Source organism: Filicampus tigris, chromosome 10 (assembly GCF_054856515.1).
Source record: "Filicampus tigris isolate MCC_2025a chromosome 10, RoL_Ftig_1.0, whole genome shotgun sequence".
Classification (NCBI taxonomy): Eukaryota; Metazoa; Chordata; class Actinopteri; order Syngnathiformes; family Syngnathidae; genus Filicampus; species Filicampus tigris.
The window spans coordinates 21,077,848-21,095,734 of NC_141226.1; the positions used below are offsets into that span (position 1 = coordinate 21,077,848).

At 43.0% G+C, this 17,887-nt stretch overlaps 2 protein-coding genes across 5 annotated transcripts in view; both read left to right on the plus strand.

Annotated features, from left to right (window-relative positions):
- The first annotated feature begins 86 nt into the window (after positions 1–86).
- On the plus strand, positions 87–1,863 carry LOC147141271 (ras-related protein Rap-2b-like). Its single transcript, XM_086042327.1, has one exon. The coding sequence runs from the start codon at positions 501–503 to the stop codon at positions 1,047–1,049; it is 549 nt and encodes a 182-aa protein (XP_085898453.1). The 5' UTR covers positions 87–500; the 3' UTR covers positions 1,050–1,863.
- Positions 1,864–8,229: 6,366 nt separating this feature from the next.
- Positions 8,230–17,887, plus strand: part of kcnab1b (potassium voltage-gated channel subfamily A regulatory beta subunit 1b) — a 36,788-nt gene continuing 27,130 nt past the window's right edge. The window contains exons 1-3 of one of the 4 annotated variants that reach the window (XM_086042748.1): positions 8,230–8,382; positions 13,094–13,266; positions 15,109–15,611. In XM_086042748.1, coding sequence (XP_085898874.1) covers positions 15,397–15,611 — 215 coding nt within the window. In that variant the 5' untranslated portion in view covers positions 8,230–8,382; positions 13,094–13,266; positions 15,109–15,396. Of the gene's footprint in view, positions 8,383–10,699; positions 10,997–12,936; positions 13,267–15,108; positions 15,612–17,887 lie in introns of those variants that run through there. The other 3 variants (XM_086042746.1, XM_086042747.1, XM_086042749.1) reach the window with 3 other exon arrangements.

Genomic DNA, 17,887 nt, shown 5'->3' on the forward strand with positions numbered 1-17,887 from the left:
TTGGTTACTGTCGCCTATTTGAAGAAACCGCAGCGGCGCAGGCAAGAGCCTAACTGTATCGATCCGATATTGAGACACAATCGGTATCGATAAATGAGTCGATCCGTCCAACGCTTGACTCAACGAGGACGTGCTTCCACTTCTCGGTGCTGCGTGTCGGGTGTGACGTCTCCTTTAAGAAAGCGGAAGTGAGGCCGTGGGCTGTTGACGCGCTGAGGATGTGGGCAGGAAATGCCATGCAAAGAGAGCAGAAGCGTGATCGCTTCTCGGGCTCCTCGGCCCGCTTGCACAATCGGTGTACCGCCGAAAATGCGCCTCGGTTGACGCTGCCAGCGTCCAGGGAGCGGCCACTCTCCCCCGGGGCCGCCCGCTCGGTGTGATTCTCTGTTGCGAGTCCGGGCGTGGAAGCAGCCTTCCCGGCCTGCTCGCCTCGAAGGCTTCGTCGCAGGGACAACAAAAAAGGAGGTAATTGTCTATTTCCTCTTTCTCCCCATTTGGCCATGAGGGAATACAAAGTGGTTGTTTTGGGCTCGGGCGGAGTCGGGAAATCGGCCCTGACGGTTCAGTTCGTGACGGGCTCTTTCATCGAGAAGTACGACCCCACCATCGAGGACTTCTACCGGAAGGAGATCGAGGTGGACTCGTCCCCGTCCGTGCTGGAGATCTTGGACACGGCCGGCACCGAGCAGTTCGCCTCCATGCGGGATCTGTACATCAAGAACGGACAGGGCTTCATCCTGGTCTACAGTCTGGTCAACCAGCAGAGTTTCCAGGACATCAAGCCCATGAGGGACCAGATCATCCGGGTGAAGCGGTACGAGAGGGTGCCCATGATCCTGGTGGGCAACAAGGTGGACCTGGAGGCCGAGAGAGAGGTGTCTTCCGGGGAAGGCAAGGCGCTGGCCCAGGACTGGAACTGCCCCTTTATGGAGACCTCGGCCAAAAACAAAGGCTCTGTGGATGAACTGTTTGCAGAAATTGTCAGACAGATGAACTACTCCACAGTTCCTGCCGGAGGTGACCAGTGTTGTTCTTGTGTTCTGCTCTAAACAACAAAACAAAACAAAACAAAACAAAACACACAATCAGATAGTTGTGCTTTTTAAATCATGACTTTTTACTTTTAAAGTATCTCTACTCACACTGTTGTCTTATGCTTTCGCACAAATGGACAAAAATCGGCGATGTAAAATAGTTAAGGTTGCAAAGGGGTGAGCAATATTTGGAAATATTCCAAAGTGGAAGCTTTCGAGTTAGGCATGTAATGGAAAGGTTATTGCAGTGGACACCTGCATACTTTCAGTCCAGCACCCTTGGATTAGCATATTTGCGTGTATTTTTTTCTAATTTTTAAAATATTATCACCCTCTTAAAATAATGGCCCACGTCGTATTTTGACCATTTTTTTCTATAAACTGTTTACTGAAAAACTGAAAAACATGACAAAGGCCATTATTTTTGTGTTTTTGTTTCAAACACATAAGTCTTTATTTGCATTGTTTTTAAAAAGAATTTTGGAGGGATTTTTAAAAATTCTTTTGCGGATGTTTCAATGGGTGTCAGTGATACGTGGATTTTCGCTATTCGGGACCTGACCCGGTCCCTATTGCTGCAAATCAGATCCCACATGTGAGAACGTTGCAGCGTCTTAATTGCGCCTCAAATTTTGGCTGCCAAAACAAAGTGGGAAAAAAATGGATCAAGTGTCATACCGTCAAGCTCATAACTTGAAAAACGTGTAAATCAAGGTACGTACTTGAAATGTGGGTTATGCGAAAAATATTTTCCTCAACTAGCGTGGCCACCCCACGATTGGCTCGGTCCTTATCCTCCGCAAACACAATTTTTTTTTTTTTTTTTTTTTCACTAAACATTTAAAATCCCTTTTAAGAGCCAACCTTCAAAATGTGAAGGTTCCTGGATCCCATTTATTCCTTCAAATTCCTGTTAACTCCCATGGATAGTTTCCAACTTTGAAAATTCACAGAACGTTGCGACCGTAATAGTCTGGAAATGTGTTTACATGGCAAAGTACTTGAATGTTATTTGGGAATTTTTTTTTTCTTCCAAATATAGCTTACTTTGTATTATATTGACACTTCTCTGGAAATGTGCCTCAGTAGGAATGTCTTATCGTGAAACCTAAGAGACTTTTTTTTTTTCATGTACTGTTTTAATAATCTCTTGTGCTCAGTGGTGGAGTCAGTGTTAAATCGGTCACTTTTAATTGGGGGGGGGGGCAGCAGAAACGGATGTGTTGTGAAAGTCCGTAAAAGCGTGGGTCACTTGACTAGGGATGGGCATTATGACAATGGGGAATATTTCACGTTATTTTAAATGTCGTAAGCCCGTTAGTATGATTGCCGATGTCATTTTTGAACGTTCTTGCAAAACAGGAAAAGAACACAACTAATTCAACAAGAGTCCAGTTGCCTTGACTCGACTTTGTGGATGACAATGGCCTGGATGACGGCGAATGCATATAGACATGAAGAAAAAAAACACAATTTCTAGCCAGCACATTGACATTTTTTAAAGATATTGTAACAGTAAGTTAAAAATGACTGAGGTAATCATGCTATAAGGCTAATAAGAAAAGAAAATACCAAGATTTTTCTTTTTTTAGTTCAGATAACGGATGAATGGATGGAATAATCTTTTAACCACTCTTTGTTTAACCCATAGCTTAGCATTCTGTTCTTCTTCAGTGTTGCAAACCAGTTGAGACTGAATCAACAGCGCCTCAGCTGGTTGCAGCCCAGTACTGCGCTTAATTTTGCTCCCAAGATGTGATTCGCGGAGCAGCAGCGTGTGCTAGCGGTTAGCATGCCTGCCTTAAAGATCAAGGCTTCGAATCTTGGCTTTGGATCTTCCTTGTGTGATGTTTCCATGCTAACCGTGTACTTTAGCTTCCTCACACATTCCAAAACATGTTAAGTTCATTCTGGTTTGGTTGCTTGGCTGATTTTTATCTTAATATTAGTATACTTTGTTGCGTTAGGTCGATTGAAGACTCCAAATTTTCCATTTGTGTGAATTTGAGTGTTTGGCTAGCAGCCAGTCCAGGGTGTACTCTTGCCCAAAGTGAGCAGGTTCCAGCGCACCACAATCAAATCCACACTTGTGAATTATGCCCATCCCTAGTATGAACTTTTTTTTTTTTTTTTTTTTACCTTTTCCGAGTCGTCCGAAGTGTATTAACGTTGGAACTTGGACTTAGTGCACAAGGACCTTAAGTGCGTTGCTGTGGCTGCATGAGGTCACGTCACGTTGACCGCATGTCAAGTGCCTTCCCTGCGACTGTGCCAAGTGACGAGCCCTCCTTCCTCTGCAGTGCGTCTCCATGGCAATCAGAACTTTTTTTTTTTTTTCTTCAAATTGCAGTTACTTTCCAAGTTTTCCCAATCAGGCCCCAATGTCGAGGTACTGCGGCGAAGAAGCCATGAGCGATGGTGGTCACGTGTTCTGTTTTTTCCTTGAGGATGTGATGAGAACTTTTTATTGTGATGATTCTACTTTCGGACAACATCTGTGATGAACCTTGTCAGTTTTGAGACTTGTAATACAAAAAAAAAAAAAAAAAGCATTTTATGTACCAATGAGTGCTGTGTTTATCTCACAGAATGTATGTTGCACTGTTTTTATTTTCATTAATGCAAACCTTATACTTAATTATACTTCTCGAAATTGGATTTTTTAACTCATTCACTGCCAGACATTTTCAGACTCTCTTTTACCCTTACGTTTGAAAAAATTTGAAATATAAATAAGTTCCCTGGATTGACTAGATGGCTGGACTGTGACAAATAAATACAAAAAAGACAAATAAATACGTCAATGGCAGTGAATGAGTTAATGGGTATGTAAATGAGAGGACTACCATGGATACAGTTCACTTCAAAAAAACGTTCTGTCTGCCATTAGTTACTCAATAGTAAAATGGCAGCGACTGGTATCGGTAGCCGTCGCGAGAGCTCAAGACCTTGAAATAAGGCCGATACCTAGTGTCAGTATTCGCCCATCCCTACTAATATATACTGTGGCAAATTTCATGATAGATGTGCACTAAAACCTTTACAGATGAACGTAATCCAATTTTAACTCAATTCGTTCATCCCGACAGTTGTTTCTTTGGTTTTTAATGCCCGATGCTCAATCGGACATCCGGCGTTTAGCGTTCGTGACACGCGAATTAATAAATTGCACCAGGGACCGTTTTGTTTACAAGGCAAATAAATGGCCGAGGCCATCTTGGCTTGGCTCGTCCGCGTCAAACAACACTTCATGGAAGTGTTTGAGTAGCGGGCTGCTTTTCCAGTAAGTGTGTTTGGCCGAGGGGAGCCGCTTCCTTCTTCCCGCCGCGCGTTTTCCCGGCCGAGGCGCAGAGGACAGAGAGGTGTCTTTGTTGCGTCCGCGGGCCACCGTCAATCGGCCTTACACGCCGTCCGCCGGCGTCTCTGGCGAAGGCCTCCTCAAAGCGGCCAATGAGTGTCTCCCCCTCGTTGCCCAGACGGGAGGTCAGAGTGCCAGCGGGAATGAAAGGACGCGCTCGCAAAGCGGCGGAGAAAGAGCCGCTTCTCTCGCTTCACCAATGACGCTTTTGTCCTCTTAACTGTCACCATCAGCGCCGCCAACTGCTTGTCAATGCTGCAGCTTGTCAACACTGTATGGATTCATACTGTCGGTCAGCCATGTTGCCAGACGCGCACCAAATGTGGTCAACATTGTTTTGAGGGGATACACGTGTAAGCTACAGAAAATGGCGGCTCGAAAACAAAACCTATTGATTAGTAGCACTTGTTTGTTACACCGGACACTTGGACAGAACTAACGAATCCAATGTAATGTAATGTTGTACCACTACAAAGACTTGGTTGACGCTTACTTAGTAAGTAGTTATTTGGAGGTAATATTTGCCTATTAGTGTAATTGACTGTCATTTGTTAATTCAAAAATGACTTTGGCAATCACGCTATTAGGCTGGCAAAGGCAACTCCAAGGTGAAACACAATCTGTAACCTGACACTGCAACTACAATTTTAGCCAAAGGGAAAAATGGAAACACAAATATGTCACCATCATAAAACTTGTATGATTTTAGTCTACTAACCCAAATTTAAATAACTACTTAAAAACCTTAACCCCAATTTAAAACCCAACTTTTATACCCTAAAACATGATTGGAGGTCTACTTGTCTTTAAAACTGTAACCCTAGTTTAAAACCCTACGTTGAAACTCCATACCAAGTTTAAAACCCTAATTTGAAACCCTAACCCAAGTTTGAAAGCCTTCGTTGAAACCCAAGCCCTTACCCTAAGTTTAAAACCTTCATTTGAAAGCCTAACCCTAGTTTAATACCCCAATTTGAAACCCTAACCCTAGTTACTTATTATTGTTATATGGCTTGGCAAGCACGTTTAACATAAATAAGCATAGTGTTCATCACATGCTTGTACTCTGTATGTCAACGACAGCTGACAGGAAGTAGACGGTGACGGTGCACTTCCTGTGTTGCGGTAGCTCGACAAAATGTTGCAACCGATTGTTGGTTCCTCTTCTAGATCGGGTCAAATAAAATGAGTTCATAATGTCAAATGTTGCTCTGCTGTGTAGGACGAAAAAAAAAAACCCGCAGGTAAACTAAAGTAATACGACTTTCCAAACATTTAAAAGTCACATGACCGTGGGAATCAATAGTGGGATAGCACAAAAAGGAGAAGGACAAGTGTGAGGAAAGGTCGACCCGAGTTCATTGCGGTGTCTCTGGTGATTTGAGTTGAGGCGTCAGGAAGTTTTTTATTTTATTTTTTTAATTTGTCAGGAAGTTAGCTGGCCCCATGACGCCAGCTCGGTGCCAACGGGCTGAAAAGGACCATAAAGATCATTTCAACCTCACACCACCTTCCAAAATACGAGAGTATATTTCATTTTCGTTTTGGGGTTTAAAAATATCAAACATCCACGGTTCAAATTGACCGTGAACATTACTGCTGTTATTCAGAAAGCAATCGTAACAGGAGGCTTCAATGAATACAACTTCTGAAAAACGTTATCACCGCTTTCTTGTTTCATTTCCAGGCAGAAGAAGCCATTCAAGTTCAACAAACCAAAATTCAACTTGAACTCAAACTTCTAGCCAAGTTATCACGGCTCGACTGGGAGGAAGTTGGCCCAAAAGCAGCGAAAGAAAAAACTCATATCATACTTCATACTCACGTCCACTTAATTTGATATATTGTACATAAAAGCAGCTGGATTATCATATTTTTGAATGGATTTTCATTTGAACTATTTTAAATTCTTTGAACAACTGTGCCCTCTGGCACAAGATATTAATCTGCTTCCATTTTTTGCTTACTACCCACTTCGATGTTGAGGTAAAAAAAATGATCGCAAAGAATTTATTTGCTACTTCACCAGACATTTATGAGAAATGTCCTATTGACGATTCCGTGCTATTGATAAATAATTTCTGATACTGTGGGGTTTTTATGCTGTACTGTTGCAACGATAATCAAATTGACCAGGCCCAGGTCCCAACATTTCACAATCAGGTAATGAACTGGACATATTTGTTGCTCAATAATCACATTCCAAAACAGCGTATCTTTCCTTTTTATGGCCAAACTGAATGAACTTATAAATTTCCGTTTAGGATTGTTATGTTAATTCAATTTAAACATATATTTGTCATGTATTATCCTTTCCGACTCTGTTCCTTTATGCTGTCAAAGTGGGATGTGGAGTCACATTTAGTCCACTAGAGGGCAGACTGGTTCAGCCCACTATCGTGTTCTGTGTGAGGCTTGGACTTGCGTTTAATTGTATAAAAATGTAAATATAAAAAGCGCGTTCATTATATACATTCACATTTTGTAATTGTGAAATAACTTAAATAACAGTACTCAATATATATCAAAAAGAAATTGAAATCGAATGATGTAATTTATTTTTTTTAAGTTTATTTTTAACTGTTTATAGGTATTATATTGACATTTAAGTCGAAGTAACCACATTTACATGTTGTGCAGGAGAGTTCAGTGGGTGCACAAAATGTGACACCATTTCATAATCTGCTCTAAAGTAGTGTTACCAGAGCAGGTTAACTTGATTAATTTTAATTTTTGCTTTTTGTCGTTGTTGTTGTTGTTGTTGTTTCTGACAGTGCACAACAACAGATGTATGCTTATATTTCGGACCAAAATATCCCTGTGGCTTGGCTTAGCTTGGCTTCCCTCCCCTCCCAGATGAGCAGGCCTGTCTCACTGGAGCCGCCATGGGGCTCATGCAGATTCCTCCAAAGTCTTCATTTGTCCGTCAACTAAGAATAAAGGTGACCTCACAGGTATGGGCTAAAGATGGTCATTTAGTAAAGACTCCTGCTGTGGTTGGTTGACGTACTGTATTATACAATACACACACTCACATATGTACATAGGACTCCACCCTAATAACAGCCTTGCCCTAGATGCCTGATCAACATGAGTAGTGTACATATATACATATATATATATATATATATATATATATATATATATATATATATATATATATATATATATATACATATATATATATATATATATATATATATATATATATATATATATATATATATATATACATATATATATATATATATATACATACATATATGTACACTACTCATGTTGATCAGGCATCAACACGAATGTTGTATTTTTGTCTGGATTTTCTTCTGCCTACAACAGATCTTTCACTTCATGCTTCCGCTTTTACAGATGCCACATCTGCTTTGGCTGCAGGCTGTATGCGTTGTGGTAATGACTAGGAAATTACAATACAGCTTGGAGGAGTCCATTTGGGGTGCAGCGTTTCTTTGTTCCGCAGGATCGTGCGCGCTGTGAGTAATCAGGGTGAGTCGTACAACCACGATGTCAAACAGGGTGTCCCAAAAGTCCTTCCCTGTTCCCATTTTTTTTTTCGGACACATTTGAGCCAATGGGGCGATTAAAACTACACAAAAAATAATCAAATAATACCAACGCCGCTTTCTGGTTTGTTGCCTCATCACTTTGCATTGGCTGGAAGTTTCGGGCCGCATTCTTACTGAAGACGATCCAAAAAGTGTCCTGTCACCTTGAGAGGAATGATCCACGCATACTGTATGTATTTCAGGACAGCCCACACAGAGGCGGGGGGCTGTGCAAGCTGGACTGCTGCTGTCACACTTCCATCCAGCTCAGCAGGCAGGGGGGGGGGGGGGTGGAAGAATGGAGCAACCAATGCTCACACTCCAGAGTCCCACCAGCTGTCCTCTCGGAAGCTTTGCAGCCAGTGGAGCTTAGGAGGAGCTTTTTCCATGTGCTTGCGTCCAGACTTTGTGCCAATATGCTCTACAGGTACGATACAACAACGTGCATGCCTTGATCAACTTCAAAATGCGCTTCATGCACATACATCGCAAGTTTTTTCACGTTGTATTTTGAGTACTGTTTGACGGTATTGCGCGTCATGTCCTGCCTTGTATGAGGTATTTGATATTCATGTGCAATACTGGCAACCCAAATCATTTGTACGGTTTCTGAACCACTAGAAGTACGGCTTAGAGTTGAACAGGCCTTTAAATACCAAGCTGCCATAATATACTGATAAGGGAGTCTTTGTTAACGCTGATTTCCCCCCCCCCCCCCCCCCCCCCCATAATGCGTCTTGATGTAAAAGAAAACATTTGCATTGCTATGAAAGCGGGAGGATTTGAATAAGAAATGAGGTCGGGTATCGCATCAAATGTGTTTGGCGTAGAAAACCCGAATCATCTGCAGTTATGATTTGTTATATTTAAATGGGATTCTGTTAACTCACATTTGCAAGCTAGCTATATATATATTTATGAATATATAAATATATATATGAATATAAAGCCTGATTGAAAGCAGGTTTTTTTTTTTTTTTTTTTCAAAAATTGCAGCCTTCTACTACATTTTGATGTTGATTTGAATTTGATTAATCATTCAGCCCTACTCTGCAATATTCAAAACACAGTCATAACATAATTAAATACGTGCAGTGCAAAGAGATTAAACAGTTTGTGCATCATTATTTCATTGCTTTAATTCAATGTGCGTTGTGCTGCTCCTCCTGGTATGTGCACTCTAGCCACTAGGGGCGCAGTATATTACATATTGACATGCCACGTGTAGATTTTGATGAAGCACAGAAGACCTTTGCAACTAAGATGGAGTAATATTTGTCGTTGTTAATGGATTGATGATATCGATTAAATGCATATGAGTACTGTTCATGTTTTAGGCGTTTAATATTTTTGGGATTTGTTTACTCTCAGTTCTCTCTCTTTATTATTATTATTATTATTATTATTAAAACTGTACAGCCCATCTATTTTATGAACATCTTTATTGCATGCTACTAAATCCAACCCTCAGAGCATTTAGGCTGTGCTGCAACCCCTTTACAAATTAAAGAAGCAATAAAGTCAACATGCCCAAAGTACAGACTCAGCCTGTGAGCCATTAATCATAAAGTGCACAAAGTGTGTTTTACCACTATAGGAGGCGTGGATGGCTTTGCCTTTAGGGGTAATTGGCTGCACATGCACAACATGCTATTCACTCAGTTTCTCCACAAAGCCTTCATGTTGTCTTAAATGGTTTTCTACGCCAAGATGTGAGATGCATCTTAAAAGCAGCGGATGGCGTGGATTCTTAAAGCCCTCTGTATACGAAAAACATGCATGTCTTCTAAATTTGACACGCCACAGGGAAGAGTGCTTTAACAACCCCGCCCAATTTTGAACGATTAATATAAAATCGCCAAGTCTGTAAAATTTCAAACTTCGGGTTTCAAAATTGTGAAAAATCCAGCAATCCTTCTGCTATCGCGTGTCAGACGAATGCGCTGAAACCACGCCCCTGTCAAAAATGCATCACGACTACAACTTGGAAACATACAAGCTACGTCGTCTAGCGTCCATGTGTGCGCACTCGCGGCGGACAATGAGGCGCTCTAAAGTGTCCGTGGGAAGATGTATATTTGGGGTTTGGATATAACTAGCTAGCTAACTGCACATCGCAATCTTCTCAAGTTGTTATATTTGTACTATATATGTATATATATATATATATATATATATATATATATATATATATATATATATATATATATGTGTATATATATATATATATATATATATATATGTATATATATATGTATATATAATTATCTTCAAGTATTTAGAATGGGTTTAATTTACAGGGTGGTTAATAGCATCAATAGTGAGGGTAAGATTCATCCCATTCCTTTGAGGAGGTGAGGTACACTACATGCATCGTAATCGTTTGCTGCACTGGGCCAATTTTACAGACAATTTTGAGAGGGACGGCGCTGGCGGTTTGGGGGGCAATGAGAGATTGTCACAATGTATGTTGATTCCGAGCGAGGGCAGAGCGGAGCGAGGAGAGAGCAGATAACAGACAACGTTTCAGGGAGAGAGCGCGGAGGGAAAACCACGAAAGCTAGAAGTGATCCGGAGGAGGCGACGATGGGACTGCAGCAGCATCAGTGACGTCACGTGCGGCTTGGAAAGGCTTTGGCTCTTAATCTCAACAGGCGGTTAGTACTGATAAGGGGCGGGGGGGAAAAAAAAAACAAACACGTTAGACATTTTTTTTAGTTAGGCTGCGGCATGCTTGTCGTGTTTAATCAGGCGGGGAACCACATTTGGTAACTCGAAGAGGAGTTCGCATTGGACCTCGGGAGGCATGGCATCACCTCGAATGCTTCTTGTGACGCACGGAACCAGCCTGGAGAAGAGAAATGTTCCGTGCTGCTTTAAGATACAAGCTGAATTGGTCCAGTGACAACGCGTGTATCTCAAGTCATCTTTGGACACCCGGGGGAAGTGTAACACAGACATACGGATATAAATACAGACGGTTACTCCTCAGTAAGCTGTAGTAACAGTCGTTCTTTGCAGAAGATAAAGAATGTCTGCCTGTGAGTATTGTTATATGTGTTGATTACGTTAAGTCTTTCCCAAAAGCTTTGTCGTTGTTTCAAATACAGAGCAATGTAATTCCCTTAGTTTTTTGTTTAGTTTGACAGCAAACATAAACTGGGAATGGCAATAAACATTTGAGTTGAGTTCACCATACAAAAAAAAAAAAAAAAAATCGACTCGTATCTCGAAAAAAAACCCGCCCATAGTTGTGGTTCGGCATTCACAAATTATTATATATTTGCGGGTATTTTTTCTTTTTTTTTTTTTTTTTTTAGTCCATCCTCCGCGATTCGCCAAACTCACCTTTCCACAGTTTCTGTGCTCACGCCAAAGCAATCAAAAATATTGCCCCCCTTTGTGCCGAGGCGCATCGACGCTCACGGATATTATTTACTTGCCCCGTGTTCAGCCGCAGAAGTTGCACTGTCTTTAAACGCGGTTAACCTTTGAACCTCATTTTAAATGAGCTTAAGCTCCATGAAAGTGTTTTGGACTCAACTTGTTATCCAACGGTTGTATTTGGTGAAAACATTGGCAGCTCTGCGTAAGCTTCACCACCAGATGTTCCTCACGGTGTGAGGCGGAAGGTCAGGTCAAAGCGGATTTTAATGGAAGCCGTCACGGCCAGAATACACACCGCATCTTATCTACAGACTCGCTGCGTTTGTGACGATTGCATCTCAGCCACCGAAATCGACATCATTCGCTCAGAGGGGTCTCAGTGGAGCACTTAAAGCAGAGAACGTCGCCTCCGGGTGAACGTCTCTATCCTCCGGGGGGGGGGGATCCCAGACAAGAACGCAACGTCACTTGACCGATTTTGAGCGACACACTTTGAAATGGGGAGGGCGTTGACGAGCGTTTTTAGCCTCGCAGGCGCGAGTGACTTTAGCGAGGGTGGCTTGTTAAGTATCGGGTCAGTATCACTATAAAGCTCTCCTCATCAGAATCAATCGATCGGTCATCATAAAAATGTAGCGGAAGATTGCTATGGATGTGTTTTTTTCTTAGCTCGTTCTGAACAGTTAATCAGAGGATGGGAAATAGATGACATTATTGATGGACAGCTAGCTGGCCCTCTGAGGGGGAAAAAAAAAAAATAGTTTCATTAGTTACATGGGCCAGCTCGACTGATTCCGAAGGTCCTTGACGGACTAGATTGACATGGCAGCACGCAGACAGAAATTTCTTTGGAAAATTTCTATTGGATCTTATTAGATTGTGCAGATTTATTTCGATGCTTATCATACACACCCGTCAACAAGTATGAATTTATTCTCCATGTCGCAAAAGCTCAATATAAAAAGTACCTGATTGCAACTGAGCTGATTTCTTCTTTTTGTTGTTGTTTTTGTTTTGCTTGTTTTTTAAATAGCGACACAAATGTTTGCCCCCATCAAACACGACCGTGAGGATATAAATAAACCGCGTTGGCCTGGAGGTACACGAGTGTTGAATGAAGCATGAAATCCTGCATTGTCACATTACAGCTCAGTGGGGGGAAGGAAAGTAAAGACGCCTTCCTCAACCGCTTAGTTCATCATGCTTTATTCCCCCCCGCGCCTTGGCTTCGCTCAACGGCGTGTACTCCCCATCTGCCCGTGTCCGCCTTGGCCTCCTTCGATTTCAGCGAGAAAACACCGAGCACATCATTTGCGCATTGGGGCTGCGTGTCACGGATGGGATGAATTAGGAAAGGCGAAATGTGAAGAGGTCCGGCGCCGAGACGGCAAATATCGTCACAGGCGAAGTGGCGGAAGTGGACCGATTTTATGGGGTTCACACATTCAGGTTATTCCGTACGGCACCTTAGCGTCATACCAGAGGTGTTTTCCCCATCCATAAAATGTCCATCAACTCTCTTTTACTGAAGCACACCTCCTCCTCTCTCTCTCTCTCTCTCTCTCTCTCTCTCTCTCTCTCTCTCTCGCCACAGAGCAAAACACCGCAGTTCTTCCAGTCGGACTCTCTCCCTCTCGCGCTTTGCTGCTCTTCGCCTCCTCGACCGTATCCGTCCTCCTCTCGCTCAAATGAGCTACCATGCGTCTTAGTTTCTCCTCCTCTTCCCCTCTGCTCGTCTCTCACCGTTTCAGGGTCCTTTCATCACCAAGCCCGGCAGCGCTCCCGCGTCCACGCCGGGGTCGCTAACCAACCTTCCGGAGGACTTCTGGGTCAGGACACAGCCGGTTGTCGGGTCTGACGAGACCCCGGGACACTCATCAGTCAGCGAGCTCATCCAAGACACATTAGTGACGACTCGCTGCATGTAAGGAGACTTTTCTTTGACGATTTTGGACTGGTGTTATGGGGGACGCAATGTTGAGGTTTTGTCTGTGTCAGAATGTTTGGAGTTTTTACAGCAGCAGAGCTTGTTGCCGCGTTTAGCGCGGCTGTGCAGCGTCGCTCCGCTTGCGTTGTCATTGACAAAAATAGGGAGTGGGACCCCATTGATATACTTGTTGCAATGATTGTAATCGAACTTTTTCATAAACAAAACAAACAAACTGACCGGTTTGTTGCCGAACTGTAAGCGACAAAATCAAGGGGGTCCCAAAGTGAGAGCAGTCCAGCACTTCCGAGCTAAAGTACGCCGCATAAAATTTGACCTGGAGATCTGTCAATGTGCCCATCTGGTTGCCAGTGTACACCCCCTCCGCCTTTTTTTTTAATTTTTTTTTTTTTTTTTTATTTTTTTTAACCAACAGCCAATCAGAGCCCAAGAGAATGACTCTCTCTGACTCTCCTGTACACTCCATCAAAATGAGTGGGATATAAAAGAATCAATGTGATCTAAGTGTTGACTTTAAGAGCTATCCAAAAAATATGAATCATATCCATTTTTATGCCGAGTACCTCTAATTCCAAGGGCCCAAAAGTATATTTCTCTTCCCGTTTTACAGGCTACTCTATTCAAGTGTAGTCAAGTTTGTGGTCAGTAGCCTGAATTTAATTCAACTCAGTGTGATAAGGTCAGTTCAAACCAGGTATTATCCGGGAAACATATTTATAATAACGCCACTTTGCCCAAATACTTTTGTTCCCCCTAAAAACCGAGCGGCATAAAATTATGAAACATGTCGTTTTGAAAACAACGCTCTACATTTCAGGCGTACCTTAACATCTTGTTATATTTCACTTGTGGTGTATTGAGTGCACCTCTGCATAGTCATCTATCAGCTGTTTTGGGCCAAAGCAATAAAAGTATTACTTTGGCGCCATCTTCATACCCGGGGAACATTGCTGACGTGAACTGAAAAGCTTCATTTAGACAAAAGTAGTGATTTTCCACCATCTTGTGGCCTCTTGGCGTACAAGGATGTATGTTGTAGTGAGTTGAGGAGCGACATTTAGACTAAAGTAGTGCTTTGCCGCCATCTTGTGGCATCTTGCTGCCAAGGAAGTATGTTGAAGTGAGTTTTAGAGATTCATTTAGACAATGGTAGCGCTTTATCCCCATCTTGCGGCATCTATAGGTTAAAGCAACACTGTGTCATATGTCAGTTTTTTGTTGATTATGGCGGCGCCATGTGGACAAAAGCGGTAGTGTTTTGACAAAAATCAACCACATTTCCCATGCGTGCCAGCGCGTAGTGTCGTGAAACCCTGAAGCCGTCCTTATAGCGAAAGGAGGAAGTGAGTATAGCGTAAAGCAATTCAGGACATTTGTATTTTTTTTGTGTGCCAGGGTTGATCCCATCCTCCTCAAAGTTGCTTTGTGCCAGTAAAAACGATACAGACCCCCTCAGGGCATGAAGTCCCGTTCAACTACTGTACTTGTAAGTCAACGTTTCATCAAAAGTGTTGTGAAATTGTTTTTATTAAGGTCGATTTCTTGCCCAGTGCTGCTTTAATATTTACCTTTTTGGGGGTATTCAGGGGAACGCTCTATTAATGCTAATGCTAATGCTAATAATAATCAGACGTTTACATTGTAGAGTTTAGAAGCCGATAGCTGAGGCTGTTAGCAAGGCCTGAATTTGGAGAAAAAAAAAAAAAAATCCAAAGGAGGAGACAGTGTTTTGCAGACGTTCTAAATCGATACATTGAGAATACAATTCGGCAAAAACGATCTCATTTTTTTCCTCCCCGTCTTTTCTCACATTTTCAGGTGGAGTCGTCCTTTCGCTGGATCTCACTCTTAAAGTCGTCACTCTCCAGTCAGAAACGACATGGCTGTTGAATCAACTTGACTTCTCCCCCCTTGGCCCCCCCCCGTCCCCTCCCCCCAAGAACGACACTCATGCGCCTTCATTCCCGCCTATGACCTCCATATGAGATTGCGCAACCGTGAGCAGAGCTGGCCCGGACTTTCATCTTCACGGCGTGATAAAAAGCAGCGGCGACCTCGGTCCGGGAGCAGCTCCGGCGGCTGCGGCGTTTGTTTGTGGCCACAGCCATGCAGGTGTCTTTCGCGTGCACAGACCATGGGCTGAAGGCCCCGCGTAACGGCGAGCACAGCAAGCAGAACACCACCAGCCCCAACACCACCAGCCAGGCCCGGGCCCGCTTTCGCACCGTGGCCCTGATAGCTCGCAGCCTGGGTTCCTTCACCCATCGCTACCACCACAACCTCAAGGAGTCCACCGCCAAGCTCACCGGCATGAAGTACCGGTACGTTTGTTCCGTTGCCTCGCGTATTCTCGTGTTTCTTGCAAAAAATATCACAACCGCGGAGTATGTTGAGCGAGTGAGAGCGCAAGGCGGCGCGGGAAGGAAAATGAGATGAACGCTCGACGCCCGACTGTGAATATGAAGATGAGCGGTAACAGGCGTTGAGTGGGAGGATATTGGTGAGTGCCCACGTTGTCTGAGGAACAAGCAGGGGAGCATCTTTTGGCGGATTTTCGATGATTATTTACCGAGTGAATGTGAACTTGGGGAACTGTGTTTTAGAAGAGTGATTTCCAACCACTGTGCGGTGAGGGCTCATCAGGTGTGGCGCGGGAAATGATCCGATTTCACTCGACTGGTTCGAAAATGCAATTTCGGGTGTTTGGTGGTGAATGGAACAAACACACAAATGCAAAAATAAGAAGACAAACAAGGAGCTGCCGTAGGCCACAACTAACGCTGAGACAGAAAGCGCTCGTTTGTTACATAACACTCGGTTCTTTTCTTATTAAGACTCAAAGTCACTGTATTTTATATAAAACTTCCTTAAATTGTTGACATTATGTACATAGAGGTCCAGCGGTGACAATAGATGCTATTCTCCTGAAATGTATTTAAAGATGTGATTTTAAATCAACCCAAACATATTTTTTTCAAGAATATGTTCTATGCAAGCCCACTAGTTGAAATTGCGTTTGTGGAATAAAAGTTAATCCACTCGTTTTTAGCCATCTCTGGGGGCGGCCATTTTGTCACTTTCTGTCGACTGAAAATGACATCACAACTGCTCACAACGACCAATCACGGCTGACCTGTTTCCTGAAGCTGAGCCGCGACTAGTCATGACCTGAGCCCTGAGTAGTTGTGATGTCATTTTCAGTCGACAGAAATAACAAAATGGCCGCCCCCTGAGATGGCTAAAAAGGGGTGGATTTTGCTGCTTAACTCATATTCCACAAACGCGATATTAATCAGAATGCTGTGTTTCAACTTGATCCTGCATACAACTTGATCCTGCATACAACATATTCTTGAAAAAAAATATGTTTGGGTTGATTGCCACTTTAAGGTTTAATGACCACAATTTAGTTGCTTTATGCATTATGTAAATTTGGTAGAGTACATTTTACTCTAAAAAGACTATATTTGGTCCCAGTTAACAGTGTAAAATTTGAGAGTAAAACATTCAGTGTATTCAGTGTCAATTCTACGCTGAATATTTTGCTCTAAATATCTTGCTAGCTTAAATTCTGATGCCTCTCGTTAGCTTGCTAGCTAGAGAGATCTCTCACTAGCTCGCTGGCCCAAAGCTAAGTTAAGGTGGATTCATTCGTGCCTTATGTTTGTTTCATCTCCACACTGGTCCACATTTGTCGGTATGTACTTTTCAAATTGTTCCGAAAATTGTTTTGTGAGCCACCGAGCTAATGCGCACAGCACCCCTCCGTTCTGGGCCGCTCCAGTTGGAGAATCACTGCTGTGAAGGCACATTTAGAAAGCAGCAGTGGGTAGCTTATCACCAGAAAGTGAGCTTTGTGAACAAAGAGTTACTAATTTACTTGGCGAGCCCTCAAATCGAGCGGATGAATTATGTAACAATATAGCGCTAAGCGTAATAGAGCCACGCGGTACAGCCCCGCGCTCGAGTGGGAGTCGTAACGAGGCTGCGCCCAATAAACAACACTCTCTTATCTCAATGAGTGTGGGCTCTCAACTTGGCTTCCAACACTCGTTTCGGGCCTCGGGACCCAATGAGGGGATGGGGATTGTCGTTAGACAGAGACAATGGCTAAACTGACAAAAGAGCGAGAAAAAAAAAAAAAGAAAAAAAAAGAAAAGTGGGACACTTAAGTCAGTTGATGGAAAAGAAGCAATTAGCAGAACAAAACAGATGCACGCAGCTGAATCTGTGATAAGCGTCTGCTTGTCGCCCAATCTCATCTCGTTTCCATAACGACATGGGAATTGCAGACCAGCACCACGCAACCCAATGACAAAGCGGTGTATTAAGACCGGCGGCGGATTTAGACCAATTTTACTGGAGGGCTCCAGGCTGGGGCCAGGGGGTCGGTCAGAGGCCTGTTTGCCCATTTGGCAGTCAGGACTTTTTGTGGTAGCCTTGTTTGCCGTGGGTCCTTGCTTTAAAAGTGTGGTGACGTACTTACTCTAGCTTTTGCCATGTTTTGTTCATCACTAAACATGTATTTCTCGTTGGTTGCAAGCACTTCCTCTACTGCAAAGATCCTTGCGGTTGAGCATGCGCTGAGTGTCCCGTG

Bases quoted from the DNA above. Each gene is read 5' to 3' on its own strand.
- LOC147141271 (XM_086042327.1), top strand. From the start codon at position 501: ATGAGGGAATACAAAGTGGTTGTTTTGGGCTCGGGCGGAGTCGGGAAA.